General features: G+C 51.1%; 9 protein-coding genes across 9 annotated transcripts; 5 read left to right on the top strand and 4 right to left on the bottom strand.

The window, feature by feature from the left end:
• Window positions 1-662: 662 nt before the first annotated feature.
• BDR25DRAFT_64248 (uncharacterized protein) lies at window positions 663-3,832 on the bottom strand. Its single transcript, XM_033698862.1, has 3 exons — window positions 3,494-3,832; window positions 3,269-3,435; window positions 663-3,221 (listed from the first exon to the last, which is right to left on the bottom strand). Exons 1-3 carry the CDS (start codon window positions 3,575-3,577, stop codon window positions 848-850), a joined length of 2,625 nt encoding a protein of 874 aa, XP_033553009.1. The 5' UTR covers window positions 3,578-3,832; the 3' UTR covers window positions 663-847.
• A 3,129-nt stretch (window positions 3,833-6,961) lies between these two features.
• Window positions 6,962-11,142, top strand: BDR25DRAFT_339288 (ARM repeat-containing protein). The gene is made up of 4 exons (XM_033693367.1): window positions 6,962-7,162; window positions 7,210-7,254; window positions 7,307-10,131; window positions 10,163-11,142. Exons 1-4 carry the CDS (start codon window positions 7,144-7,146, stop codon window positions 11,024-11,026), a joined length of 3,753 nt encoding a protein of 1,250 aa, XP_033553008.1. The 5' UTR covers window positions 6,962-7,143; the 3' UTR covers window positions 11,027-11,142.
• A 694-nt stretch (window positions 11,143-11,836) lies between these two features.
• On the top strand, window positions 11,837-13,507 carry BDR25DRAFT_277152 (FAD dependent oxidoreductase). Its single transcript, XM_033687597.1, has 2 exons — window positions 11,837-12,255; window positions 12,434-13,507. Exons 1-2 carry the CDS (start codon window positions 12,019-12,021, stop codon window positions 13,424-13,426), a joined length of 1,230 nt encoding a protein of 409 aa, XP_033553007.1. The 5' UTR covers window positions 11,837-12,018; the 3' UTR covers window positions 13,427-13,507.
• Window positions 13,508-13,519: 12 nt separating this feature from the next.
• Window positions 13,520-14,983, bottom strand: BDR25DRAFT_277149 (uncharacterized protein). The gene is made up of 2 exons (XM_033687596.1): window positions 14,397-14,983; window positions 13,520-14,349 (listed from the first exon to the last, which is right to left on the bottom strand). Exons 1-2 carry the CDS (start codon window positions 14,853-14,855, stop codon window positions 13,645-13,647), a joined length of 1,164 nt encoding a protein of 387 aa, XP_033553006.1. The 5' UTR covers window positions 14,856-14,983; the 3' UTR covers window positions 13,520-13,644.
• Window positions 14,984-15,131: 148 nt separating this feature from the next.
• BDR25DRAFT_277146 (high affinity sulfate transporter 1) lies at window positions 15,132-18,105 on the top strand. Its single transcript, XM_033687595.1, has 3 exons — window positions 15,132-16,046; window positions 16,106-16,732; window positions 16,786-18,105. The coding sequence occupies exons 1-3, from the start codon at window positions 15,421-15,423 to the stop codon at window positions 18,029-18,031; spliced, it is 2,499 nt and encodes an 832-aa protein (XP_033553005.1). The 5' UTR covers window positions 15,132-15,420; the 3' UTR covers window positions 18,032-18,105.
• A 756-nt stretch (window positions 18,106-18,861) lies between these two features.
• On the top strand, window positions 18,862-19,720 carry BDR25DRAFT_349283 (uncharacterized protein; the record flags this gene model as incomplete). The annotated part of the gene is made up of 6 exons (XM_033694530.1): window positions 18,862-18,922; window positions 18,997-19,124; window positions 19,183-19,223; window positions 19,265-19,391; window positions 19,430-19,523; window positions 19,557-19,720. The coding sequence occupies 6 exons, from the start codon at window positions 18,862-18,864 to the stop codon at window positions 19,718-19,720; spliced, it is 615 nt and encodes a 204-aa protein (XP_033553004.1).
• Window positions 19,721-20,928: 1,208 nt separating this feature from the next.
• Window positions 20,929-22,816, bottom strand: BDR25DRAFT_210328 (beta-glucan synthesis-associated; the record flags this gene model as incomplete). The annotated part of the gene is made up of 2 exons (XM_033684642.1): window positions 20,929-20,985; window positions 21,038-22,816. 2 exons carry the CDS (start codon window positions 22,814-22,816, stop codon window positions 20,929-20,931), a joined length of 1,836 nt encoding a protein of 611 aa, XP_033553003.1.
• Window positions 22,817-24,051: 1,235 nt separating this feature from the next.
• Window positions 24,052-24,811, top strand: BDR25DRAFT_349281 (uncharacterized protein; the record flags this gene model as incomplete). The annotated part of the gene is made up of 3 exons (XM_033694529.1): window positions 24,052-24,145; window positions 24,181-24,623; window positions 24,695-24,811. 3 exons carry the CDS (start codon window positions 24,052-24,054, stop codon window positions 24,809-24,811), a joined length of 654 nt encoding a protein of 217 aa, XP_033553002.1.
• Window positions 24,356-25,787, bottom strand: BDR25DRAFT_331100 (thiamine pyrophosphokinase-like protein 1). The gene is made up of 2 exons (XM_033692600.1): window positions 25,474-25,787; window positions 24,356-25,425 (listed from the first exon to the last, which is right to left on the bottom strand). Exons 1-2 carry the CDS (start codon window positions 25,702-25,704, stop codon window positions 24,853-24,855), a joined length of 804 nt encoding a protein of 267 aa, XP_033553001.1. The 5' UTR covers window positions 25,705-25,787; the 3' UTR covers window positions 24,356-24,852.
• Between the last annotated feature and the right edge of the window lie 1,505 nt (window positions 25,788-27,292).

Raw genomic sequence — 27,292 nt, 5'->3', positions numbered from 1 at the left:
TCCAGAATGAGACAGCTTTCCTGTTGTGATCCGCAGACTAATAGAAATGCTGGCTCGAAGTTTGGGCGATGGAGGGAGAGTGGAGGAGAGCAGCTGGATGTGAACGTGCTTGTTATAACGACCGCAGACTCTACTACCGTAGAGAGCTGGTGGAGCTTGGAGTATTTTATGCTATACTAGGATGAGGAGGGCAAAAGGTGAAGGTTTTCGCGAGAGAAAAGCTCGCTTAGCTTCTAGGGTAGTCGAGAGACGGATCTTGCAGTGCTGGGTAAATTGCCTGAATCTTTACTGAATCAAAGGTCCAAAAATGTCAGGATGCACAGAACAACTACAAAAGGCAAATGAAAGGGATAATATCGCTGATCTCAATACTCTAAACATTAAGTATTCACCCTGCTGACCCTTGCCAGCTGTTGCACGCCTCCGTCTCATATATACCGGAGCACTTATATATAAGCGCCGATACCGGCGCATCATTGGAGGTAGGAATAGCGTCCGTCATGATCTCTGCCTGTGTCAAGCCCAAGAACCTCATGACATCCCAAATTCAACCCAACCCAGTTAGTTCCATCCAATAATCACCTGCACCCAGCCTCCGTTAAAGTACATTAAGGAATGTTGATGAAGGCCTGTTATCGATTCTAAAAACGCCAATGCCCTATGCAAGATGAAACTTGAAGAAAATCCGAGGATGTGGTGAAAATATTCTTTAACGTCTAAGTGCAGTGATAGCACAGCGAGGGACATGTGAAATGAAATCCGATTTTTGGTATGCGTATGCGACGAGTTTAAGGAACGTAGAACTGCTACCACACGATATTGATGGTCCGTTTGACAACCACAAAGCCTATTTGCTACTACCAGGAGGATTCTTCGTTAGTCTCCTTCTCCTCTTCTTCTCAGAATCACGGCTCTCGCTTCTCGAATGGCCCGGCTCTGTCGGGGTTACAACAGGTGCAGGTGAAACATCGCGCATCAAACTCCTCTGCTGTTGCTGCTGGAGCTCGATGCCAACTTCCTCACCCGGAGCGGTCCGGACAAAGCTGGCTCGGGCAAGCGGGCTGCGGCCCGTGCGATTAGCGGCCGTGTAGGATCCAGAGGAGTCGCGGTGGCCTTCTCGACTGTGGCTCGCCTTCGGTACTTCTAACCCAGCTTGCCCGAACTCTGCAGAAAGAGGCGAATTAGCAGCTGGAGAATGTTGACTAGGAGAGCGGGTGCTCTGGTCACTGTTACCACGTGAGTGTGGGGGTCTCTGCGGGAGCTTCCCATGGCCTTGATAAATGGAGTCGTCTGAGAGAGACTCGACGGATTCATGGTACGGAGATTTAGCCTGGGCTGTGTTTATCTGATACGGATGCTTAGGGCGGTGATCCGTTTCAAAGTACGCGCCACCAGCAGGTTTCTGGGACGCTTGGGTCTTGTGATACAAGCGAGCGTCTTCGGGATCCATAATACTTTCGATGCGACGTGGTAGATAGACCGAGTTGCCAGCGGAAGTTCCAGACATGAAAGAGTCCATTGAAGTGCGTGGGTGAAGTGGGACGTGTGGTGCATTTGGATTGCGCGGAAGCATGTTTGGAAGGGTGAGACCTGAGTCGTTGGGTTGTTGGTACCAGCCACCTGGCTGTCTCTCTGCCGGGGCGAAGCGGCCTTCTAAGTGGTCAGAAGGTTGGAGCGGCACAGCTGCAGGACGATTCTTCTGTGCCTCCACAGCAGGTTTAAAGGTCTCAGGAACAACATTGAGATCATCACCGGCGGCTTCGGCTTGCTCAATGGCCTGTTGGGGTGTGGTCGTGGTGTCAGCAGATCCGGCATCTGCTCGAGGTCCTCCCCAGGTCCGCTGACCCGCAGTGAAGATACCGTAAACCATGTACACCCAATTGAAGAAGGGGTTGATGACGAACATGACGGGGTAAAGCATGATTTTGTAACGTCCGAGTTTGGCACCAAAGTACAGCATGAGAACCCAATTCAGGCCAAGTGAAATGGCGATGAAGCCCACCGGTAGATTTTTGACCTTCTGGGATGTGGTGATGATGGAGATAACCATAATGAAGAAGAGAAGGGCGGTTGTACGAATAGTGTTCTGCATGAATCGGACAATACAAAGGATGGTGTATCGCTTCCAGAGTCGAATGTCTGTCAACATGCATACTTCGTTGGTGATAAACCCCAGGAACCATCGGCGACGTTGCTTGAGGAGGGATCGGTAGGATTGTACAGCCTCGGTCTTGCAAAAAGCTCCCGTATTCATCTGAATTTGGTATCGTTCCTTTGCACCAATCATGAACAAGTGGGTCAGCCATCGATCTTCGCCCAAATGACATTTTCCGTAGTCGAAGAGATCCTCGCACTGCTCGGCCTTGTCAGCGAAGTAGTATTTAGCCATGCGTCGGAAGGCCGAGAAACGAAGAATTGTGAGGGCACCAGGTAGACAGGTGACGGCTCCGCAACCAGATTCAACGGAACGCTCGAAAAGTTGACCGTGGATATACTCCATATCCTGTAACAGCGTGATAAGCGAGTTTTTCTCTGTTGTGGACGTAATCACGCCAGTCATCGCCAACATATTCTTCTTGCTTCCGGGCTTGAGCTCCATTTCATACATGAAGTTCTGAATGCAGACTTTGTCTAGGATACAATCGGAATCGATAAAGAGCACGAAAAGGTTATCGTTGCGCTTGAGATACTCGGTATAGATCTTGTCGATGAGCTTGAAAGTTCGCTTCTGGCAGTGGCGCTTTCCACCATGAGGGAATCGAGAGACTGTGATGCGACAGCTTCGGTAGGTCACATCAATAGACTTGGGGTACGAGTCGAGGGTAAGAGGTACTCCTAATTTTTCAATGGTGTTGAGGTACAGCTCATCTTCCTGGTCCCCATCAAAAGAGAGGAAGATGTGAAGACATGACGGTGGATACTCGCAGTCAACTAACGAGTCAACAGTGCGGAGGAGAATCTCGGGAATTTCCTTGTAGCAGGGCATGATGATGACGACCTTGGGAGCCGAGGCTTCGTCCAGCACCGTCTTTATCCGCTTCCTTCGTCCAACAGAGTGGGTGACCAGCTGGTAAACGCAGAACAACCACGGAATTGTCAGAAGACCGGCAAAAGACCAGAAGGCGAACCATTGCAAAAAGCTAACCATAGCGGTCGGAAAATATTGTGTAACCTGCGACGGCAGCGGAAGGGTTACGACCATGATGGGAAGAAAAATCGCTCTGAGGGCCATTAGATGCGTGCATAGGACTGACCGGGGCCTGCTTACCGGAGAGCCGTGAAAAGAATCATCATGATAATCGCCAGAATTCTGACACTAATGGTCTCGGCCTTCTGGAAGACTTTGACCAAACAATATAGAAAAGCAGCTAACCAAAGGAACCATTCGAGCAAAGCAGCAAGCATGACGCTGCCGACAATAGCTACATAGACAATCTGGACATACGGTCAACACATGGATACAAATCTCAATCTGAGCGCTGGAGCTTCTCACATCTTTGGTTGCCCAAGGGTCCGTTATGGCGGGCACACCATTTTCGTTGACGGCCCTGGCAAGCATAGAGACTTGTTGCCACATATTGGGGGTATTAGAGGATGCTATGTAATGTGGAAATTGCTCGAGGGTGTGCAAAAGAGCAGCGGTGGGCGAGATGAAAGATCAATAAGAGGGCCTATGACATGGACGAGGAAATTTTCGTGGTGGCGGCTGGTCTGAAGTGGGCGTGTGTGTGGAGGTTCAAGGATTTGAACCACGCGCCCTGATCCAGAGGCCTCGCTCTGCAGCGGTGAGGCAATGGAGATACCAACTGCAGCGTCTGTCCCAAGGCGGTGGGGAGGTGGTCAAGTGATACAGAGCACGCTTGCCAGCAGATGACGGCTGTCGCACAGCGCTAGGGAATTGATCTTGGTACCGAACGAGAGAGAAGTAACGCTTTTGGAAGGAAACTGGAGCTGAATTGGAAGAAACGATTGGCAGTTTTCGTGTGCGGGTAAGGAAACGGTGGGCGATATAGTAGCTCCACGGCGGTTTTGATAAGGTAAACGAGTGTGAGGGGTGATTAGGGAATGACACTGTTAGGCTAAGGTCATTATGTTGGCAGCGTCGACACACGAGGGAGGTAGCACAGCAATGCGGTCTGCTGGAGGAATCCTGGAGAGCACTTAAAGGAATCTGAGAGGGGGTCGCAGGAAGTTTGTTCAAGCACGACGGCGCGGACGCTGGGGCCACCAGAAGCGTGCTGGACCTGTTCGATCGTCGCAGGGTGGCCAGACTGCTTTTGGCAGGCTGGCCGCTGACGACACTGGATGATGCCGTGTGAGTGGTGCATCCCTCACCTCCGCGTGCACTATTTTGGGAGGGCGACTCACAAGTGCCCTGCCGCTACCGTTGGGCGTCACAAAGCGTGCAGAGGACACCCCCTTCCGCCCTCGCCTGTGGGCCTTGTACGCCGCAAAGGGGTCTCGCGCCTCCCGTTTGGGCCAGGAATTAATCCCTCCGCTGCAATCCACTTTACGGACTGCGTGTTTGAGGATACAGCGCCGGACAACATAGAGTACTTACGAGGCTCCTCTCCGCTACGATGATAACACAATCGCCATGCTGTCTGCTCGCCATGTAATTACACTGCGAGGGACTTTGTGCTCCGCGCATCCACCATTCCGCCTGCTTCATTGCCAAGGCTTCGGACGGCATTTCCCCCTGACCATGCTGGGCATGGCTAACTTCAAGAACAAGGAGCCAGGAGAGTTTCGAAGTCTGGGGCTTCTTAGCGCAGCTCAAGCAGCGAAGCGAACGAAGCAAATTCTCCCTTTTCTCCTTTTCCACTCCCGTCCATTCCCGTCTACGCCGCCAGCGAGACGACTTGACCAAGAATACGAGCTTGGCTTGGAGCCACTCCGCTTGGGGCATCCCTCTGAGTGAACGCCCGACGCCAGCTCATCGCCGGTCATCGACGGTCATCGAAATACAAGACACAGCAGCATTGTTGCACTACACTCCGAGCCTCATCGCTATTAGGTAAGACCGCGCCGCAACAATGTTCCACTACCATGTTGCGGGAAGCAGGATTAGAATGCCACTTCCGGTTTCCCGTTTCTCACAAATTCCCGTGCCGCCCTGGGGCTGAGCGAGTGCTGCAAATTCGAGCTCCCCTGCTTCCCCTCGGAATCTTGTGGTTATGATGCAGATCTAGGCGGGAGCGAGGTGGCAATTTTCGAAATCACCTCCTGGACCAACGATCCGCCGACGATCGCTTCAGGGCTGAATCGATAGACTGCCCTGGACAAAATCGCCTCCCGGTCTCGCCAAAGGTTGCTTCTTCGCCTCCAGCATGCGCTTTCGGGTCTTGAATCTGCTAGGCCGCGCGCTCAACAACCATTTCTCTATCATTCGATGGGAGCAGAGCAAGTGGAGTGACCCCTGGACCAGCACATCAGTCCATTGGCTTAGTGCTTGCACATTTTTCACGGCAACGCTTCCCACAGCCATGAGCAGGTCTATTGCTGTCTCGCCACAGTTTGTGGCTTGAATCTGGCTCATTTCCAAAGACGAGGCCCTCTCCCGGTGTTGTCGAACGGATTCACCACGTGCAGACCGGCTCTGCATCATGTTTCCAGGCCAGTTCTTTGATCTTTCTAGTGCTGACTACTGTTTCTGCTAAGCCGAAGGGCCTATTATCGCTCCCTCTAACTGCTACCAGGTTCTTTGACGTAACGGCCGTCCTTGAACATCTCTTGAGGCCCACCATCTCGATTCGCCATTCAACTATCTCGTTCTATCATTGCTAGCCTAATGGAAATCACAGTCAGCAACATCAGCCCCATCAAGTCTAACTGCATCTGGCTCATCATCGAACGATTAATCCACACCACTTGGATTGAGAATGGCGACATTGATGCGCAAGGAAAATTCCCCACTCGGAATTATGCCCGTCACGAATACACACGGTCGGCTCGGTGTTCACTCCCAAGAACATCCCTCTAAGCGAAGAGGAGGCGGCCACTGCCCTCATCTCAAAGCCTTGTTAGATCTTTGGGAAAGCATTTCTTTGCGCACACTACATTGTCATTTCATGAGACCCCTCCCATTTGCGTCTAAGTTACAGAAAAAGTTAGCGAAGTAAACGGAACTAACAGAGCAAAGTTAGGGAACTGTCCTATGTGTGATGTATGGAGCTCCTCCATGACGAGGAGAATATTGCGGAAAGCAGGGACCTGAAAGTTGGTTTTCTCGACCTCTTGTAGCAACTCACCTGCTATGAGCCTATTGTGACCTGTGGACGCTTCAAACCCCTCCACCACATTCCTGGGTGAACATTGCATTCTAATCGTGAAGAATTCAGCAACATTCTTCCAACATAGACTAATACATTTCTATCTAAAGAGTTTCCTTTCTGTCAAGATCAACCGTAACAATACTTACCATTCCTGGGAGACAGTATTCTATAGCTTTAGGGGGGTGTGAAGTAATTTTGCAATGCCTTTACAGCCGCGGAAACCTTTGGATGATAGATGGCTACTAGTAGGAGTTTCCATTAGATATCAAACGATGAAAAGTGTAATTTTTAAAATAATTACGTTAAAAAGGGGTAAAGGTTCATCATTCTGAACATTCTGTGCGGAACTCCTTTCAATGTTGCTGTTATAGGCCAATTACGGGCCAAACGGGAGGGTAGAGACGGTTCCAGAAATGGAAAGTTCTATGACCTTTGAAGAGTTAAATTGGCTAGCTCTTTTCAATGCCACCCTACCCTTACGAAGTCATACAGCTTCCAAGGAATACAGCATATTACTACTACCACAAGTACATGATGGCGATGGGCCATTATAGAAGTGCTGACAATATTTCATTTTGTGGAGAAACGAAACTCAGTGTGACGCAGCTGAGTCATCATTTGAGACAGTGCGGGCCAATCGCTCGATAAGAGAGACTCTGCAGGTACCGCTTCATCTACCACGACACTTACATTCCCGTCGCTCTGCAACATCACTGAATTTTCTCGCCATCTGCGAGCTGAACGAGCTGCGACTAATCAAATGCACACATACTCTGCACCCGACATAGCGAAATTCTATGTGTGCAATACCTAGCCGACACCCTGCTATCACCGCACACCCTCGCTCGACTGCGGGATAGGCTGCCCCATGGAGAGGCAGAGAAAACGTGAGGGCCTTTCCTGCCACGCCTAGCGAAATACTGACAGTTTCCAGGGGAGCTCCGCGAGCTCAACTTCCGGGCATGGGCTGGCCACCAAGGTATTACGCGCTCATTCCACGCAACCCGCTTCTGCACTCACATTCCTTCCAGATGTCTTCCCGGTCCAAAGCTCCCTCGATTCATCCATGAAGAAGAACACTGCATTCATCAAAAGACTTAGAACGGCTATTACCGCCTCTTCGCAGTCCCAATTCGTCCACGACATTCGTACTCTCTCCCTCCACAAATACCTCTCTGAGATAATTTCAGCTTGCTATGAAGGCCTATGCAAGCTCAAGTCACCCGGCGAAATCGCAGCTGGTGTCGAGATCGTCAGTGCTCTTCACCAAAGATTTGGGCCAGGCGAGTTCACCAGTTACATTGCGTGGTACATTGGCCGAGGCTTGAGTACGCCAGACAAGTCACATCTGAAGACACTAGCCCAGGATGTTCGCGAGAGGGAAGAGAAGGAGCGTCTCGCGCGCCAGCGAGTGCTCCTGCGAGTAACGACCGAGCTTTGGCTCGTGGCAGTATTGAGGAGCTTAGACGACGTCTCTCGACCGGAAGAAGCTGCGGTCAAGGGCAAAGATGCCGCGAAACTCGGCGAAAGCTCAGGAAGAGCTAAAGTGACCGCTAATGGCAACCGGGCGGACAATGCTGATGCGGAGCCCTTTCCATTGGAAGTCTTGAAGGACATGCTTGGACATGATAGGGAGCACATCAACTTACCACTGGTCGTTATATTCGTCAAAGCCTTTGCTTGGGATATCCTAGGAGCTAAGACATCTTCTGCAGAGGGCCGCAAGACTGTGACTGAGGACGGGGCTACGACTGCGGACAAGAATGAGGACAATTCTGCCAGCGATGAAGACGATACTGGGGCCGAAGACCCACCAATCACCTCACCAGAGCTACGACAGCGATTCAAGAACATTCTAACTCGATACTTTGAAGATGTGAAGGCGCATCTGTTGCGTGACCAAAAGCAGCTAGTCAATCAGGGACGCAAGAATGCAGAAGCTTACGTCAAGTCAGGTGAGGTGTTTGAGGATCGCCAGGCCAATTACGAGAAGCAGGTGAAGGCGCAAGAGAGACTTGCTACCAACGCCCAGATTTTGGCTGATGCTATTGGCGCGGAGATGCCCGATTTGAAGGAGAAGGACAGCTCAGCAAACGCAGGGGATGGGGTCATCGGGCTCGTCAAAACTAAAGACTATCTGCGTGGTCAAGGGGATGGACCTGGAATCTGGGAAGATGAGGAGGAGCGTAGATTTTACGAAAATATGATTGACCTAAAGGATCGTGTCCCGGGGATTCTGCTGGAGGAGCCAAAAAAGAAGAAGGCTGATAATGATGAACAAGTCGGCAAGAAGGTCGAGACCAAACTTGAAGCAGAGAGCAAGGAGAAATGGGAGCCTTCAGCTGAGACACAAGCTACGGAAGCTGATGACCAGTCAACTGCAATAGCAAACAAGTCCGTTGGTGCCCAGGTTGACGCCATCCTTGCCCGTCTGCCAGAATTGAATACCAAGGATATGGTTGACCAGGCTGCCATCGACTTCTGCTTCTTGAACTCGAAGGCTTCGCGCAACCGCCTTATCAAAGCTGTTCAGGATATACCTAAGGGCCGCTCTGACTTGCTGCCACTCTATTCAAGGCTGATCGCAACCCTCGGGAAGTACATGCCCGATGTATCTCAAGGTCTTGTGTCCTACCTCGATGATGAATTCCGCAGCCTTCAGCGCCGCAAATCGAAGGATTTCCTTGGACAGGTCCGCACGCAGAATGTTCGCTATCTTGCAGAGCTCACCAAGTTCGGAGTTGTGCCCGAGCATGTCATATTCCACTGCTTGAAAGTTAGTCTCGATGACTTCTCTAGGATGAATATTGAAATCACCTGTAACCTGCTCGAGAATTGCGGTCGATATTTGCTTCGTAACCCAGACACCTCTCCGCGAATGGCCTCCTTCCTCGAGACCCTCCAGCGCAAAAAGGCGGCCCAAGTTCTCGGGCAGCAGGAACGCATGTTGATTGAGAATGCCATCTACTACGTCAATCCACCTGAGCGTGCGGCTATTGAGCAAAAAGAGAGGACTCCAATCGAACTGTTTCTCCGCAAGCTTATCTACACAGATTTGACCAAACGTACCTTGGACCAAATCGTCAAGCAGATTCGCAAGCTTCACTGGGAAGAGGACGATATTGTAAAACTCCTTCACAAGGTCTTCGCGAAACCCGGGAAAATCAAGTACAGCAATATCCATCTCTTAGCGGTCATCCTAGGCTCTCTTCATCGCTATCATCAGGACTTTACTATTTCGGTGATTGATGATGTTATCGAGTCGATAACATTTGGACTCGAGCTGAACGATTTTAAGTTCAATCAACGCCGGATTGCGGAGGTGAAGTACCTGGGCGAACTGTATATCTACCGAATGGTAGACTCACCCTTGATCTTTGATACCCTCTATAAGCTTCTCAACTATGGATACGAAGGTGGCTATGCTCGCCCTGGACTCGTCAACCCATTAGATTTGCCAGACGATTATTTCCGCATTCGTTTGGTCTGTAACCTATTGGAAACCTGCGGCATGTACTATGACAAGGGTGCTGCGAAGAAGAAGCTTGATTTCTTCCTAACCTACTTCCAATACTACATCTGCACCAAAGACCCTCTTCCGATGGACGTCGAATTCATCGTGCAAGATGCTTACATGCTCACTCGGCCTCAATGGAAGCTGATCACCAACCTAGAGGAAGCTTCTCGCTCGTTTGCCGAAGCCGTTAAACAAAATTATCAAACATCAACGATCGACAAGCCGGTTGAGGCGGATGAAGACGAATCTGCTTCTGACGACAATGACGATGGTCCAGATGATGAAGATGTGGCTGTGCCGGATGGTGAAGATGATAAGTCTTCTGGCGAAGAAGGAGAGGTTTGTGATTCTTTCGATATAGGTCTTCTAGTGGTTGACAAAGAAGCAGGCTTCGGAAGATGATGAACCTATCGAACGTGTACTAGATGACGACGAGGAGGAGCAAATTGTCGTTACCCGACAAGAAGATGAACGTGACCCCGAAGCTGAGGCTGATTTTGATCGCGAGCTTGCGAAAATGATGTCCGAGAGTCTAGACTCTCGGAAATTTGAGCGCAAACCGGTTTTCGACGTTCCCCTGCCTATGCGTCGCGGACGTGACGCAGCTGCCACTGCAGAAGACAGCGGAGGAGAAGCACCGGCTCCTTCTCACGCTCCTCCGGTGCAAACCATGAAGTTCTCCCTGCTCAGCAAGCGTGGAAACAAGCAGCAGACTCGTGCTATTGATCTACCATCCGATTCTAACTTCGCCCTGGCGATGCGTAGCAAGCAACAGGCCGAAAGAGAGGAACAGCAGCGGATTAAGAACCTCGTCTTGAACTACGATCTTCGAGACGACAACGACACAGACGGTGATTCTCCGTTTCATTTCTCACTTCAACCTAATTTTAATCGGAAGCGTACTGAGACTGGACAAGGGCTCGACAAAACACATAATCCGTACGCACAACCGCGTCTTGACAAGGCAGGTAATAATCGCAGCAATCAACGGGCTAGGAAACTGCAGCTCAGTGACGTCAACTGGTACGACAAAACTTCTCCTTCACAATCTCGCTCTCAGTCTCAGTCAACTTCCACAATCACGTCGCCCGAAACAGATCCAACGGTATCTGATAGGCGGAATTCCTTCTTTTCTACCCGATCTCGCGGGCCTCAGCGCAAGCTACATGATCGCTCGAAGGAAAACGCTCCTCGTGGGAGAGGATTCCAGCGCTCTTACACACCTGTTGGCTAACCACGATGCCGTTACTTTTCTAGGACTTGATCTGATCCTCAACGATGCTATAGCTAGCATCTGTATTACCGGTTGGCTACTGTACTATACCGTATGCACTACCCGCTGCTCTGCCGTAGGTTCCTCGATCATAGCCCGAAGGGGCGAAGGAACAAGTTCAATACAGAACGTCTTGCCTTGTCCCCGACTAGCAGATGTCCTTGACAACTTGGACTGAACCTCTCGGCTCATCTTCGACCGGATTCAAGCCATGTCTTGGCTTCAAGCCTCCGAGGGGGTGAGTATGTCCTCAATTCACTGCAGCTGTTTGATGGAAGGGAAGACGTCCAGTGAAGGAGAGAGGAGCGACGTCCAGGACATGCAGCACTCGCTTGTAGCGAATTCCACCTTACACAGATCGATGTTTCAGGCTCACTCGTGCATGGGCGAGTATGGAGGAATTGGAGGGCCGATGGCTGGTTTTTTTTTCATCTTTCTAACCGTGTAGTCACCCACTCATTCATTTACTCCCATTCCGACCACATTCATTCTGTTATATCAATGCACTGCGTTTGATGTCGTCAGAAACTCCGAGAGAGAGTCATGAATGCAAAACCGTGATGTCTTGAACCAGAAGCTGCCAAGCCCATTGGAATTGATACTCTCCGTCCCACTACGTTTTCGTGCACTCTGAATTAAGGCGTGGATGTAGCTCCGAATAGGGAACCTATTGGGGAAACTGTCTAGCTTGATTCGCACTAGTTGGCTCGATAGTCGGAAGAACTTCTCAGCGTCATTCGTGAAGTAGCAAGTACATGTACGTCCATGAACCATCAATATCCGTGCTCTGACGGTATAACGTAGTTTTCCGGTGCACTGCAGCGAGATTGAAGAGTTATATGCCTACGGTTGGCCTGCTTTGTACATAACTCCTCTGTTCTGTTCTTCCATTCTACTCCGTTCTGCTGTAATACATCCGACACCACTTCCTCTCTTCCTCCATCCTCCCAACAATGCTCTCTCGTTCGCCCTCTAAGCTCATCGCAAAATTGCAACCGTCACCAACACCGCCATATCGACTCTTCTCCACAACAGTAATCCGGACCGCAGATTTCACGCATGCGATCATCGGTGGCGGCGTCGTAGGATTAGCTGTAGCCAGGAAACTGCAGCAAAGGGAAGGTGTCAGTGCCGTGTTGATTGAGAGGCATGGCGCTGTGGGGACGGAAACGAGTTCCAGGAATTCGGAGGTGTAGTTACATTTCCCTTTCCTGAGTCCTAGCTTATTTCCACCTTGGTAATTGACATTCCTATATTGATTAGGAATTGGGGAACGGAATTAAAGTTAAAGCTGAGACTGAAACTGAGACTGAAACTGAGACTGATATTAAGATTGAGCGCCATGAACTAATTGCGTCTTTGCTATAGGTAATTCATGCGGGGCTATACTACGGTGAAGACAGCCTGAAAACGAAGCTCTGTCTGCGCGGGAAAGAATTAATGTATGAAACTTGCCGTAAACACACCATCCCCCACCGCAACTGCGGAAAGTGGATAGTGGCGCAGGATTCAACGCAAATGGCCGCGCTGGAAAACGTGCATAATTTTGCCTCTAAAATCGGGGTCCCAACACACTTCCTCTCCAAAGACGAAGCCCGGAAACGCGAGCCAGACGTTAGAGCTGAGGCAGGTGTCCTTGAGAGCCCTACGACGGGGATTGTGGATAGCCATTCGTTAATGCAGTTTCTACAAGGGGATTTTGAGGATAAGGGTGGGATTTGCGCGTTCCATTCGCCAGTGACGGGTATCCAGGCCATTGATTCTGGGAGCTCAGGGTGGGAAATCACAACCACGACTCCGGATTCCAACGACTCCGTCACCATCACCAGCGAAACTCTCATCAATTCCGCCGGACTCTCCGCAATCCCTATTTCCAACATGATCCTACCCCCAGAACGGCACAGAACCCCGTATTACGCTAAAGGGTCATATTTCTCCTATTCCCTCCCCCATCCAAAACCCTCGACTCTAATCTACCCAGCCCCAATCCCAGGCCACGCAGGTCTAGGCACGCATCTCACGCTCGACCTCTCCGGCCGCGTGCGTTTTGGGCCAGATGTAGAATGGACAAACTCCCCCTCCGACTACCGCGTGTCGGAGAAGAATCTCGCAGCCGCGCTTGCGGACATTGCAACGTATCTCCCGGATATTAATACTACGGCGGTGGGGCTGGATTATGTGGGTATCAGGCCGAAGTTAGGAAGAATGGGGGGTGTGGTGTCGGGGAAGGGGTTTCAAGATTTTTGGATCAAGAGGGAGGAGGGAGTGCAGGGGTTTGTGAATTTATTGGGGATTGAGAGTCCGGGGTTAACGAGTAGTTTAGCGATTGCGGAGGAGGTGGAGGAGTTGTTGTACCGGTGATGTGATGGGAGGGGGTCTTGTATGAAGCTCTGGATATGGAGAAATAACACACAGAATTGAACATGTGGCATTGAAATGGAGGAGACGGAATTGCTTCATTGGCTCATTGGCTCATTGGCTCATTGGCTCATACCGGTTCTAATATTGCGCCTTTTTTTTTTTTTTGAACATGAAAGAAAGAGTTTCTTAGTATCATACATGTGTTCTTCTGATTCTGCTCAAACCTCTCTCGTGCCCATCCCCTCTGGCAGCGTTGCAACCTTCTCCTGGAACAACTGCTCTGCGCCTTGCCACACAGGCGTGCTGGACCTGTCTTTCAAGGCCATCAGGCTTGGTAGCAAAGCAGAGCTGAAAGCCTCGGAAGATTCTCGCGGGAGAGCTGAAGGCAGATGGTCGATTGAGATAACAGAGAGTCTTGGACCGTCACCTTCAACGGGAACCTCAACAGTGGGCTTGTCGAAGGTAGTGTTTATCGTGTAGATGGGAATGGGATTGTGGGGATTGGTCGTATCGCAGCTGACGTCGCATACCACGCTCAGCCTCCTGTCGGGCGACTTGAGGCTCTCCAAGTTGACGAATGGGGGAATGGGCTTGGAGAGGTAGATGCAGTTGACGAAGATGTCGGATTGGACGATCTCCGGGTATGGGCCATCTCGCTGCGAGGTTTCAGGGAGATCCCACTTCTTGATTTCGGAACAGCCGATTTTCTCGAGGAGGTCCACAGCCCCGCTACCGCATCGCCCCAGAGCGCCAAGGACAAGGCTGGTGGGCCTACGCCCAGCGACTTTCTCACCGGCAACGACATCCTCCTTGAGTTGTGCGATCAGCTCGCTCTCGTTGTTGTAGTAGCCCTTGCCGCCAGTGAATGTCTCCAGACCTGGAAGGGGCTCTCCGGTGGGATGCGTGAGCTGCCATGCCCAAGTCTGGGGAAGTGTCAGTGGGGGTGGGGATAAGTTCGTAGACGACCTACCTTGATAGCGAGGGCAGCTCCTGCAAACCCAGCGTGGTATCCAAAAGCCGCCACTCTCCGACCCGCCGAATCCTGGAGAAATTCCAGATCATAGAGGGTGCCACCGCCGCGGGGGAATCTTGCCAGGACCTGTTCCCAACCAGCCTGCAGCTTGTAGCAGTGGGCAAAGTGGACGAAGGTGTGCCTGAGGGGAGTGTCGGCTTCAGGGAGCTCCTTCAAGCCAATGATTATGCGATCGGTGGGGGCAGTCTCCCATGCGCCTTCGTCGACGAGGGTGCAGCCGACTTGCTCGAACTCCTCGTCCTGGAAGATACGAGTATAGTGGGGGTCGGTGGAGCTGCGCTCAACCAGCACGGGGTACCCCGCATGGAGGAGGTGTTGAGCGGTAGTAGGAGTAAGGCAGGAGCGGTGTTCGAGGGGCTTGGCCTCGGCGCGGGCATGGAGGGCGGGGAAGGCCATTGGGGAGGAATGCTGGGGCTTAGGGCTATCAATTGGAGAATGGGGCAATGCGGTGTGCAGGCACTTGTCTTTGGTGAGACTGGACGAGCAAGAGAAAGGGCGCAGAGCAGTGTGTGGGCATGGAGGTGCGCAGCAATTTAACTGTCGCTCTGACTCTGAGCATTGATTTTTCTGCCAGGCAAGGTGCAGGCGGTGAGCGGCTGGCCCTGTCCTCCACGCCAGATTCTGAGCCTGGGAGAGAGGGAGGAGGAGGGCGGACTGCTCAGGCCGTTCATCCCGGCACGTGCAGCGAGTGAATGACTTCCTCGGACCCATATCCGTCACCTGTCCTCACCGCAACAGGCATGCCACCCCTCCGTTCTGTCTGATTCTCCTTCTGTTCTCTCCTCCCCAGCATGTGTCCAGCAGACCGCAAACTGAGCTCCCGTCTCGAGTCACAGAAAAGCAAAACCTTCCGGCCAAAATACGGCTAACAAGCGAGGCGTTGAGCCACAGCCCCCAAACGACGACATCAGAGCCGCAAAGAGATACAGGACGGAATCGACGTCATTGCCGGACGCCGTTGATGCATCCTCGTCGCAAGTCGTCCACGGCGAGCGCCCGCCAAAATTCCCATGTCCCCCTTAACCCTAGCCACTTGAGGGAGGTCCATGTCCCCTCAGACCCCTCCACCTCCCCCGACGACACCAAGCTCACCATGTCGTTCCCCGCCCAGGACCCCGCCGCCTCGAGCAGCTCCCCCCAGAACACCGTCGAGTTTTCGACCGCTGGCATCCCCCCCGTGCCCGACGGTGCCTCGGTGCACTCCAATGGCGAGAGTGTTCCCCCCGACCAAGGCGGCGCCGTCATCGAAGTTGACTTGGAGCATGTCCCGCGCTCACGGTTGCGGAGTAACAGGGACTGGGACCAAAGCTCTGGCTGTGGGAGCGAGAACTGCAATCATGGCTCGCTGTCCCCCAGGCCCTGGCATCAAAGGGATTATGGAAGCATCAGCTCTGACATGTCGAGAGATGGCTTCGGTGGACGATATGCGGGCGGCCTGGCCCAAGGCCCCGGGGAGAGCGCGGATCCCACACATGCCCTGCTGGGTGGCACGTTCGCAGACGGTGTTCTGGGGTCCGCCAATGGGCACAAGATGAGCACTACGCGATGGCTTGCTGAGAGGAATGGCATCAAGAACCAGAAATCTATGTATGTGGTGTACATCCATCCCCCTTGGCTACTCTCTCTCCATCCCTAACAAATCAAAGGTATCTCGCTTACTATATTCCTATATTCAACTGGGCACGGCAGTACAAATGGCGATATCTTCGGGGCGACTTCGTTGCCGCGCTCACGGTAGCCTCTTTCTACATCCCCATGACACTCTCCTACGCCTCGAACCTTGGCCACCTTCCTCCTGTCAACGGGCTCTACAGCTTCGCCATCAACCCGTTGATCTACGCCGTGCTCGGTACCTGCCCCCAGATGGTTGTCGGCCCCGAAGCCGCTGGCTCTCTTCTTACAGGCGAAGTGGTGCGAGAGAACATTCGGAAAGGAACAACCGACGATGAGGACGGCGTCCGCAATGCTGAGATTGCAGGCATTGTGACGTGCATGGCAGGTGCCTTTATCTTCACCGCTGGCCTCTTCAGACTTGGCTTCCTCGACAACGTCCTCAGTCGACCGTTTCTGCGTGGCTTCATCAGCGCTATCGGTGTTGTCATCTTCGTGGATCAACTGATCCCTGAAATGGGATTGGCTAGGCTGGCCGCCGTGGAAGTGTCCCACGGAAGCTGCTTGGACAAAATCATTTTCCTCTTCCGCAATGCAGGTAAAGCCCATGGCCTTACCTCGGCCGTCTCGTTTGGTGCCTTTGCGATTATCATGTTCTTCAGGTAAAGTCTTCGATTTGTACAGCACTCCATTTCAAATGCTAATTTCATACCAGAGAACTAAAAAAGAGGCTACAGTCACGATATCCTAACGTCGCATACGTGCCCGATAGGTTCCTTGTCGTCGTCTTCTCCGCCATTTTAGCCTGGAGATGTGGCTGGGAAGATAAGGGACTCGCCGTACTTGGTGATGTCAAGTCCGGAGGCAAAACTTTTGCAGTTCACTTCCCGTTCGAAACATCGCATCTCAAATATGTGTCAGATGCTGTAAACACAGCACTCATCATTGCCCTGCTTGGATTCTTCGAATCCTCAGTCGCTGCAAAAAGCCTTGGCAACGGTGAAGGCAAGAAAGACGGTATCCAAAATATGTCACTAAGCGCCAACCGGGAGCTCATTGCCCTCGGCACTGCGAACGTTGTCGGTGGTCTCTTCATGTCTCTCCCCGCCTTTGGCGGCTATGGTCGGAGTAAAGTCAACGCCTCAACAGGCGGCACAACACCTATGAGCTCCATCTTCCTCTCCCTCATAACCATAATCTGTATCTGCTTCCTCCTGCCCTACTTCTACTTCCTCCCCAAAGGCGTCCTCTGCGCCATGGTCTCTGTCGTTGCCTACTCCCTCGTCGAAGAAGCTCCTCACGACATGAAATTCTTCTGGCGGATCCGAGGATGGTCTGAAATGATCCTCATGTTCGGCATATTTCTCGCAACCATCTTCTGGGACTTAAAGCGCGGCATTGCCGTCGGAATTGGGCTCTCCATCCTCCGTCTCATCCGCCATTCCACTAGACCCAGGATCCAGATTCTGGGAAGAGTACCAGGCACGACGGATAAATTTGCGAACGCGGAACTGGATCCCGGGAATCTGGAGTTCATTGAGGGTTGCCTGATCATCAAAATCCCGGAACCGTTGACGTTTGCAAATACGGGGGATTTGAAGAACAGACTGAAGCGTCTGGAAGACCATGGCACCGGCGCAGTGCATCCTGCGTTACCACGTGTCAGACGTGAAGAACACAACAAAAACATCATTTTCGACGTCCATGGCGTTACGAGTCTAGATGGAGCGGGTGCGCAGGTGTTGTATGAGATTATTGAGGGTTATCGGGACAGAGGCGTTATGGTGTTCTTTTGTAGAGTGCCGAGTGAGAGGAGTCAGGTCTGGAGACTGTTTGTGGCCAGTGGGATTGTAGATATGTGTGGTGGGAGACGTTGTTTTGTGAATAGTGTGGAGGAGGCATTACGGTTAACGGAGATGGAGGGGGGAAGGGGAGAGGGTTATCGGAGTGAGGATGACTGAGGGGGTATGGGGAAAAAATTTATTATACGGATCATATCGCTTTGGGAATGGAAAAGTAGGCATTTGGGAAGTGGATAGATTTCTGGTCATTCGCAATGGATGCATAGGTTCTAACGATATTCTTAGATACATGGCGTTGTCATAGTCTACCGCGGTGATATTATTTTGCTTCCCACTTCCCCATACAGTAGAAGAATATCATAAATGAGCACTCTACTATCCCCTTGCTTTCCCTCGCAGGTGTGAGAAGACGGAGAAAGTGTGATGCCGTCAAACTCTCCTCCTCGAAGCAGCTCGAATGTATGGATAGCCCACAGAACTCAAGAAGGAAGATAACAGAGACATACTCGTAGTCCTGTAAGACACCCGATTTTTTAGTTTGAAGGGGTGGGATTAGCATCTTGATCGAGCGGTGTGTTAACACAGACAGTGAGAGTGTTTAGATTATATATAAAAGTAAGAATATTGGTCCAGGCAGGAGCTTTTGAATACTTAATATTCTCTTAGTTCTTTAATCCCTGTGTATTCTGCTCTCTAGGCAATGTAGGAATGTGAATGTGATGTAAAAATGAATGTAAATGTAAAATATAAAGTGAGTGTGAGAAAAGAAGAGAGTGATAGTGAAGGCGATGAATATAGTCCCCAGAGTAAATAGGGAGAGTAATCTAGCACGCATTGGCTACACTGTTAAGATGCAGAACGTTACCTTGGTAAGCAGGCTCCATCATATTGCCAAACAATGTATAGTCATATTATAACAACTATGAAACGCCTACCTATACTGAGTCCTAAGAAATTGGCAGATTTCTAAAAAAAAAAAAAAAAAAACCATGGAACCTAACGCTGTGGGCATCATTTCAAAGCCTACTATATTTTTTTCTCCGTCTCTCGGTCCGTTTCCTACTCGAACCCTACCACCATCCCTCGCACTTCAGACTAGAAACGCACCGCCACACACCCTCAAGTCCTTCTCTTCTTGCAGTATGCGATGCATGTCTGCCCAATACCAACCACTTCATATTATAAACCCTTCCGCTGGATATACACAGCCGTGCCTTCTAACACAAGGCTAGACGTCCTAGTGGCTAGGCAGGTCGAGTTACCTAGACTTCAGAAAAGCTCAGTGGTTGGTGGAGTGACATCTGGGAAAGGCAATTTTAGGTTTGGATACCACCTTCCACAGCTCGGGCATGTCAACCTCTAAATGTGTAGATATATGCGTCTGGGGCGCAGTGGAAAGGGAGGATGGGCTAGTCGTCAGCTCATGCACGCACACCATAGCATATGCATTGCCCCTTCCGGCTTCTCGCTTCCCCACTACCACTTACTCTACGAGCTAGTCAGAACCCACTACTTGATAGTGAGAGAAACTTTAAAAGCCTGGGTTTGGTTCACAAGGAGTGTGGTGGTGTTCCACGGCGTCAAAACTCAATGACTAGCCCGATGGTTGCAATATTACATGAGGAAGGGGAAGGTGTTACACTGCAAGACCGTGCCTGAGTAGCACAATCCTATTCTTAGCAAGCAGATATTATATACGACTTGCCGTATGGATGCTCGAGTCCTCGACCATCAATGTTGAGTTCACCTGAAGCCGGGGGTGCCCCAGGAGAGAAAACGAACTTAGTTATTGGAAATAAGCTACCAACACACCACTTACCCACCCAGTCTCCGTCAAAACGACCGTAATGCACTCACGCTTCGATATTTACCAAGCCTAATAATCAATATATCGCCGAGCTCGATATCACGGGTTTCAAGGCCTCAATGAAACAGTTGCAATCCAAGATGCTCTCCCCTCCATTCACCTCTACAGCAACATCACACCACCCTCAGGCTAGTAAAGAAACCGGAAACGTAGGAGAGGGGCTAGAATATAAGCTGAAAATTGAGGGTGTTTAGTAAACACCCTTCTTGTATTATTATTACGTTGCGTACTACCTGTATATTTCCAATCCATGCACACTCCAATGTCCCTCCTCGACAAGCTAGTAAAGGTACCCGCATCCAGATTCCGGCCCTGATCCTGATCCCAATGTCAAGGAAAAGAAAGCCCCCAAATCTACCACCCTGTTTGCATGAATACCTAGTTTCTGTCTGCACGCTTGAACGTCAATGTTAAAATCAATACCCCCCACCCATCACCCTGAAGGTCTACCGGTACCAGATGCAAGTCGTAAAGCTGCCAAATGTATATGCGTGTAAGGACCGTGAAGAAATATAAATTTTTGGAGCCGCCCATTCATGGTTACGTCAGAAAGGGAAGGTGAGAATGGCCTAATAAATGCAATGTGTGCTGAAAGCCGGTAACTGTTGGCCATGTCTGCAGGATTAAAAATAGGGTACAGGTACTAAAATTGTTGCATGTGTTGGGAAAAAGCGAGATGTGATGACCGAGGATGCTGGGATGGACGAGTAAATGAGATGCTGATACGGTTCGTAGATGATGGGAGCTGAATGTTGAGATCTCGTTTCGGGGTAGGGAACAAGATTAGGCGAGGTAGAGGTATTCGTGTCGAGATCGAGATTAAGCACTCCAGATCCGGAACATTCGTTCCATATGCATTAAATTCCTTCAGCCGCACCGCGCGTGTTAATGACGGCCCTCGTTTTCCTGCCGTGTCTGCAACTACTCTGGATGTCGGTCTGAACTGCAAGGGTAGAACGGAAATTGAGGTAGTGGCGCGCGGCTTCGCCCTCGCAAAAAGGGTTAAACGTTGTATAGAATGATCTTATTTGCTGTGGATTGCAGCCGAGATGTTAGACCTCATGATCGACACCACTTGTGAGATTTTTGATCGGAGTCTCGCCCGAAGACATCGAAGAGAGTAGCACTATGAGTGGTGCGGCACATATTTCTGGAGCTGAGGATCTGGCTTGAGTTGGTGTGAAGAGACTCAACAGTTAGTGTTGAGTTTGTGCTTTGGCCAGTCGTGACCTGTCTGAGACCAGTGCTTCTCACAATTAGCCTCGAAGCGTTTGGGGCTAGAGCTAGGGACGACCTACTGTGAAGTTCGGATTTGTATAGGCGTTGAGGTGGTCCTTTATATATGTGGTGGTCTCATACCCGGGGGGGTCACAAGTAACAGACTCCCTTCCAGCCTTCTGATACCACCTCACATAGTCCACACGCATTACTGTCGGGAACTTGAGTTTTTCCCAATCGATGAACGTCCAAGAGTTGCTGATGCCTAGGTTGAGGACCAAGGACATTGGTTCCTGAGATATCTGACGAGAGCCGATGTTGCCATTAGGTCCGATGGCTCGTCCATCAATGTAAAAAGTCATCTGGTTTCCAACTTTCCATCCAATGTAGGCATCTTCACCTTGGCCTGGCACATATTCGAATGAGTATTTCTGGTATTGTTTTCCATCATACCAATTCTTGTTGAGGTTCGTGGTTGCAGAGATGGCTTGCTGAAATGGCCCTCCCGTGTATCCATTGGTATAGCTGATACTGTAATCGGGGAATGCAGTGAATTCGTAGTCAGGATAGTACCACAAATCAAAAGGTGCTACCTGGTAACTCTGAGTTGCAATCGGCAAGCCTCCGTAGCTAGCACCAGCTTCGAAGATATCAATTTCCGGCGCTCCTCTTCCTGTCCCCGGCGTAGGATGGTCTTCACCCGGACAAGTGCAGGAAGGTAGCCGTTGACCGGGAAGCCGGCTCAGGCCGTCGTAGGACGATTGATTGGGTGTAATACCGGCATCGCAGGTGTTGTAGGTGTACGGCCACAGTCCTTCCGTTGTTGAGAGATACCCTGGTCGACCAAGATTGCCCATTGTCCAAGCTCCTGGCCACAGTCCCATAGCTGCGGCTGGCCCAGGGAGAGAGACAGATACCTCGAAAATTCCGCCCTTAAAGCATAGATGATTCCAGCTATTCAACATCCCTGAGCGGAAGTTCAACCCATGATTGAGGAACTTGTCCAGCCGAAGCTCGAGCGTACCATCCCACGTGGTAACCGCGTCCGGGTCATACCAGTCCAGGTCTTGTGTAGCGCCGTACCAAATGTCAGGGGCAAACCAGAACGGGTCATCGCCTTCATAAAAAGTGCGATTGTTGTTGTTAAACTCGTCACTAAAAACGAGGACATACTCGTCGCCATGAAGACCTGTTATCGTCTTTGCACTCTGGGGAGTGTCAGGGTCGATCAGACCGGTCCTGATATTCTTCAGAAGAGGGTACGTTTCATTGTTCACGGTGGCCCATGTCTCTGCGTGCGGATAAAGCCTAGTCATCTGCGAAAGCGGCGTAGAATATCCGGAGCTGAAATTTATATATCCGGCGTAACTTATCACAGGAAGGACAATGAAGACAAATAGGAGGCCCAAGATCATCATGAACAGGCCAACAGTCGACACAATGTTGGCCCTCGAGAAATGGTCTCTCCAATGCGGCTTGTACATGATGTCATCATCATCCCTGGGCATATGCATTTCATCATCGTCCTCTTCCTTGTCCGTGATTAGAGGCCAGCTCCAGCTTCCTTTCTCATCGTATGGCGCCCCTAAACGGTCATCAACCAAATATCCATGCTTCTCGGGGTCGGGGTCTGCGTTCAGTTTAGTTGTTGACGCATTTGGTGTGCTGAAAGGATTCGCAGGGTTAGGCAAGGTGTTCGCGCGCGAGTTGGAGGGGTAGCGTGGAAGCGGATTTGTGGATATGTCTACAAAAGAGCTTCTTGCACTATCTGTGAAGGGGTTGAAATAGCGCGTGTAGTCGGAGCCAAGTTCCTGGACAGTCAGGGGAGTGCTCACACGACGAGACTCAACCTCAGGCATCTCAGGGGTGCCTCTTTGCTTCGGTCGTCGCAAGGGGGGTCGAGGAGGTGGCCGTCGACTGGGTGAATCGCCGTTGCAGGTTTGCAGGCCCGAGGAGGGTTTAGAGTCATCGCCCGGTCTGCTTTGCCCATCACTATCAGCTCTGCCACTATTTCTAGGGTCTGGAGATGTGCCAGGGTTCAATGGAGAGGATACAGGGGGGACGTAGGAGGATGGGCGGCGAGCTTGAGGCGGTGGAAGCAGTGTTGAGGAACCTGCGGGGTCGGAAGTCTCAGCTTGGGGACTCTTCGAGGTCTTCTTCTGCAGCAAGTTCGGCGAGCTTGCCGACTTATCCAAGGACCGAGGCTCGGGGTCGCGGAGAGAAGCAGAAACCCGCTCTGCGTTGAGGCTCGATGCGGACCGTCCGAATTGTTGGGCATCCCCCAGTTCTTCTGATCCCAAACCCCGAATCAGAGAGTGTGACGCAGCTTTCCGCAGCGGTGCCATCCCAGTGCACTGTGTGTCCTCTACTCGCTTTGTCCGGGTCTCCTCACCACGGTGGACAGGCAACGGACGGTCCGACTTTTCCAGCAACGCAATATACGGGCAGCACAACGAGTTTGTTTATAACATGTTCTAAAGGAAGGAGTAGCTGGGGGCAGTTTGCAAGAATCAGAGGTTGGAGAGCCGCCGTTGAGCAGTCGAGTATTGCGCAGGACGATGTTGAGCTGGAGGGAGCTTTGAAGCGCTAGCTGACCTAGGCACAAAGCTAACAACCCGATGGGTAAAAAGGCGTTCAGGCTGTTGCTTGTCTCTTCGAACGAGCGAGTGGACGTGTCAGCGAAGGGACAGACTCTTGGAGCCCTTGGAGATAGCGAGCGTGACAAGACAGCGACGTCTGATTTTGTTGGGTGACCCGCCGATGGAGATGGAGCTGTGCGATAGCGTTGACAATCAGCTAGCCACAGGGAACAGGAACACGGACCCACCCATGAACGAAAACAGGAGCGAATGCCACCAATTGGCCAATCACGGGGCTGTCAATATATCTGTGCTATCGATCTTGTATCGATCCTGTATCGATCCTGTATCTATCCAGCTTTTTTGGACTGAAACTAATCATACGGTGCTGACGAATCACTCCGCCTTCGTGACCTCATTAGCAGCTCCCGCATCGGCTTTGTCGTGCGGAGAGCGTGTTGCGAGAACGTCATGACGCCTGCGAATGAGGTCTCGTAGTACACGATATTCGGCAGATGCAAGCCTCCGGGTGTCCCACCGTGGAAAAAGGCTGCCAGGTGTGCCGAAACAACATCTTCAAACACTCTGCCTTAGTGCATCCCCATCATCGTTCCTTCTCTCGCCCGTGCGATCGTGAAAATGAGTATCTCCAAGCGCCGCAAAGGAAAATCACCAACGACTGAAGCAGTACTCTGCACACTGGATGCGATGGGCCTGGGTTGCAGCTGTCATGGTGAGGTGGAACGCCTACTCCAAGGAATGCAATGGTGTCATCGTGAAAGGATACCTTGGTGCACGCTTCTGGCACCCCTCCTCGGTCTCCCCCGCGCTCGTCGGCCCTGAATCCTTCTTTCATCAGAAACAACGTGGCTATGTATGTACATTCATGCCCATGGAATCTAGAGCGGAAATGATTTTGTTTCACCAACAACGTGACATCTCAGAGAACCACGACGTCGGCAAGCTCCCAGCAGTTTGGTTGATGGTTCGGCGCAAGGCTAACTTCTACAATAGTCTCGTCAAGTTTTCCGCGTCGTGTGAGAGGTTCCATTTCGTAAAAGGAGAGATGCAGAGATGCAGAGATTTTGTGGCTTGCAGAAGCCCGCGCAGAGGGAGTTTCTTCCATTCCTTCTCTCAAATGAACGGAGATCCTTCTAGTGCACGGTCTTCGGAAAATCGCCTCAACTTCCAGTTTTTCAATCCGCTACGAATGGGGTATCTAGAATTACGAGCGCCGCAAATGCTGATGTACCCAAGAAGAAGAGCCTCAAATGAGGCGTCAACCAGTGCGCAATACGCACTCTTCGGCGTACAAATCATCTCCGCTGTGCTGGCTTTGCACCCGTGGCGAGGACAGCTCTTTCAATTGTGAACAGGATTGGTGCGTTGGTCTGCACATGGACCTCTTCGGCCACAGTGTGGTTGCTGGTACTGACCTGGTGGCCCATCTGGGTCTCCCAATCCTTCACATCCCATTCCAACCCAGTCGTGGTGATAACCGCAGGGCCGTAGATTGGAAGAAGGCCAACATTTCTGGTGAACAGCCTATTGGATAGCGTGTTTTGGATAATGTTATGTGTGGCCTTCAGAATAAAGGACACGTTTGACTCAGAGAAGAGCCACAGTTGGAGATCTGGGTGCCTCGACTCTTCTCTGATTAATTCATGGAGCAGCCCTAGACCTTGATCAACTCTTCCTGCCAGAGTCCCAAGCACTATTACCTCCCTCTGTGGCGAAGGCGAGTCTCGTGAGAAGATTTTCTGCATAGCCTTGCCGAAGTCTGTACTATATTGGTCGAGGTCCTGGGATACATCAACGCCACGTGATGTATAATAAGCTCGTACGTCATCTCGCAGTGAATCAAGGTCTCCATGAATAGCATCTGGCAACTTCCAAAGATCAGTGATTGACAATGAGGCGGTGCGGTTTCCTCTTACGAAGTCCCCTCTTCGAAGTTCCAGCGCCCCCTCGAACATGTCGTACAATCTGTTCGCACCACCATCGGCACATATCTGATAAATCGTATGTCTCCAGAGCCGTGCAAATACATCAAAGCTCGCGATTGGCTGGTTTAGTATGAGAAGATCTGGAGTGACGGTATCACTTGGGAGATCACCTTCCGCAAGAAAGAGACCTGGGTCGAATTCCCTCGTTTCAGCCACTGTCATTATTTCCGATGGGCTGGGTGGGGTCTTTTTTTAAATTTTTTTTTAAGAATAGTAACGTAAAGCAATTGTGGAGGAAGTTTCCCACAAGAAATGAAGTGGATGAAAGAACATGTCGCGATAAGAAAATTGGAGAATGTCACTATAGACGCTAGCGAGTATTGTGTGACATAGCCCCTTTTGTCAGCTCCAGTCAACCACGCTCTACGCCGGCTTCAATTCTTTTTCATCACACTATAGTCCAACCGTGCTACCTCAACATCAGCAATACCACCAAATCTTCATCAAAAGTCGGGGCCGTTCTGCTGAAGAGGGAAATGCTCCTCCCACGTCGGGCATTCGTTTTCATTTCCGACCCAAAGTCTTCACTCGTATTGCCGAACGCGGCCGAGGATTCTATCCTTGGACTCAACGACACATTGAGGCAGTGCTGCTGACCGCGAAAACTTCCCCTCTTGTTCCCCGCAGGTCTCCTTGTCAAAACATACGAGAATTTAAGGTGCTTTGCAAGCACAGGCACTAATGGGTACCTGCAGCAAACTCAGAGATTCCACGAGACATCGCCCCAAGGCCCTATCCTCATTGAGTCCGGATACCATCAATCAGCATCACAAATGTCGTGCTACGCTTCGAAACATTAGTCTGGGGCCATACGGAGTCTGAGCGCACTCCAACACTGTGCGACTAGTTGTTCTGCAGCTTTGTCTACCGATTGCCCTCTTTCGCGCAATGCAACCCTAAACGTCGATATCAACAGCATTTGAACTTAATTAGCAAGATGAGGAACTCGCTGTGTTGTTTCTGGTACGTTGTAATAAGCATTGCAAATCGGTGGGGTCTAAGAAAGGGAATACGGCCATGCTGCGAGCTGTCTCAGTCTTGCAAATCCCACAGGCCGCCCGTGGTTGGGCCTTGGGAGACTGATCGAGGGCCATCTGTCATCTGATCCCTCTAGCATCGCTCCCGAGGCGGGAGTTGCCGAGAGAGCGAAGTCTTCGCTATCCACAATCTGTCAACAGTAAGCCTGGAGTGAACCAAGGGTTCGCTCGCCGCACGCCTTAGATCACCACGTGTGCACTTCAGCATTGCAAGATGAAGGAGCGTAATATTCAAAGTCAGGAGAAGGAACTCTTGGATCCTGTCCACTCCCACTGCAGCAGTGAGGAAGGACGGTAGCGTGGTCAATCCTGCAGCTGCAAGGCCTTCTACAATGGAGCATTCTTCACGCGACCTGGCCCAATTCAGAAGGATGGAGGTCTGCAACTCTCACGAAAGCCGAAGCCGCCGTAAACATGTCCAGCCGATTGTCACTGACCGCATCCTTCCGATTATTCGAGAGCCTCGTCAACACTGTGGCTGCCGCTCTGGTGTAGCCACTGTTCTCTCATCTCCGGATTGCTGCTCTGGACATCGCTAAAAAAGAGACGGCAGTGAGGAACGAATAGGGCGAGATACAGCAGTCCCTTCCTTCGATGGGGTTTCCCATAAGGCTGATTACGCAGGCTTTGTTGAGGAGCATATGGCGTCGAAAGCTGAATTTGTGGCTTGCTTACCCCTCTCAATACGATTCTTCTCAGTCGAGAAAGCGACG

Source organism: Lindgomyces ingoldianus, assembly GCF_010093535.1.
Source record: "Lindgomyces ingoldianus strain ATCC 200398 unplaced genomic scaffold BDR25scaffold_3, whole genome shotgun sequence".
Classification (NCBI taxonomy): Eukaryota; Fungi; Ascomycota; class Dothideomycetes; order Pleosporales; family Lindgomycetaceae; genus Lindgomyces; species Lindgomyces ingoldianus.
The sequence above is the reverse complement of the archived record's forward strand: the minus strand, read 5'-3'. Positions and strand labels throughout refer to the sequence as shown.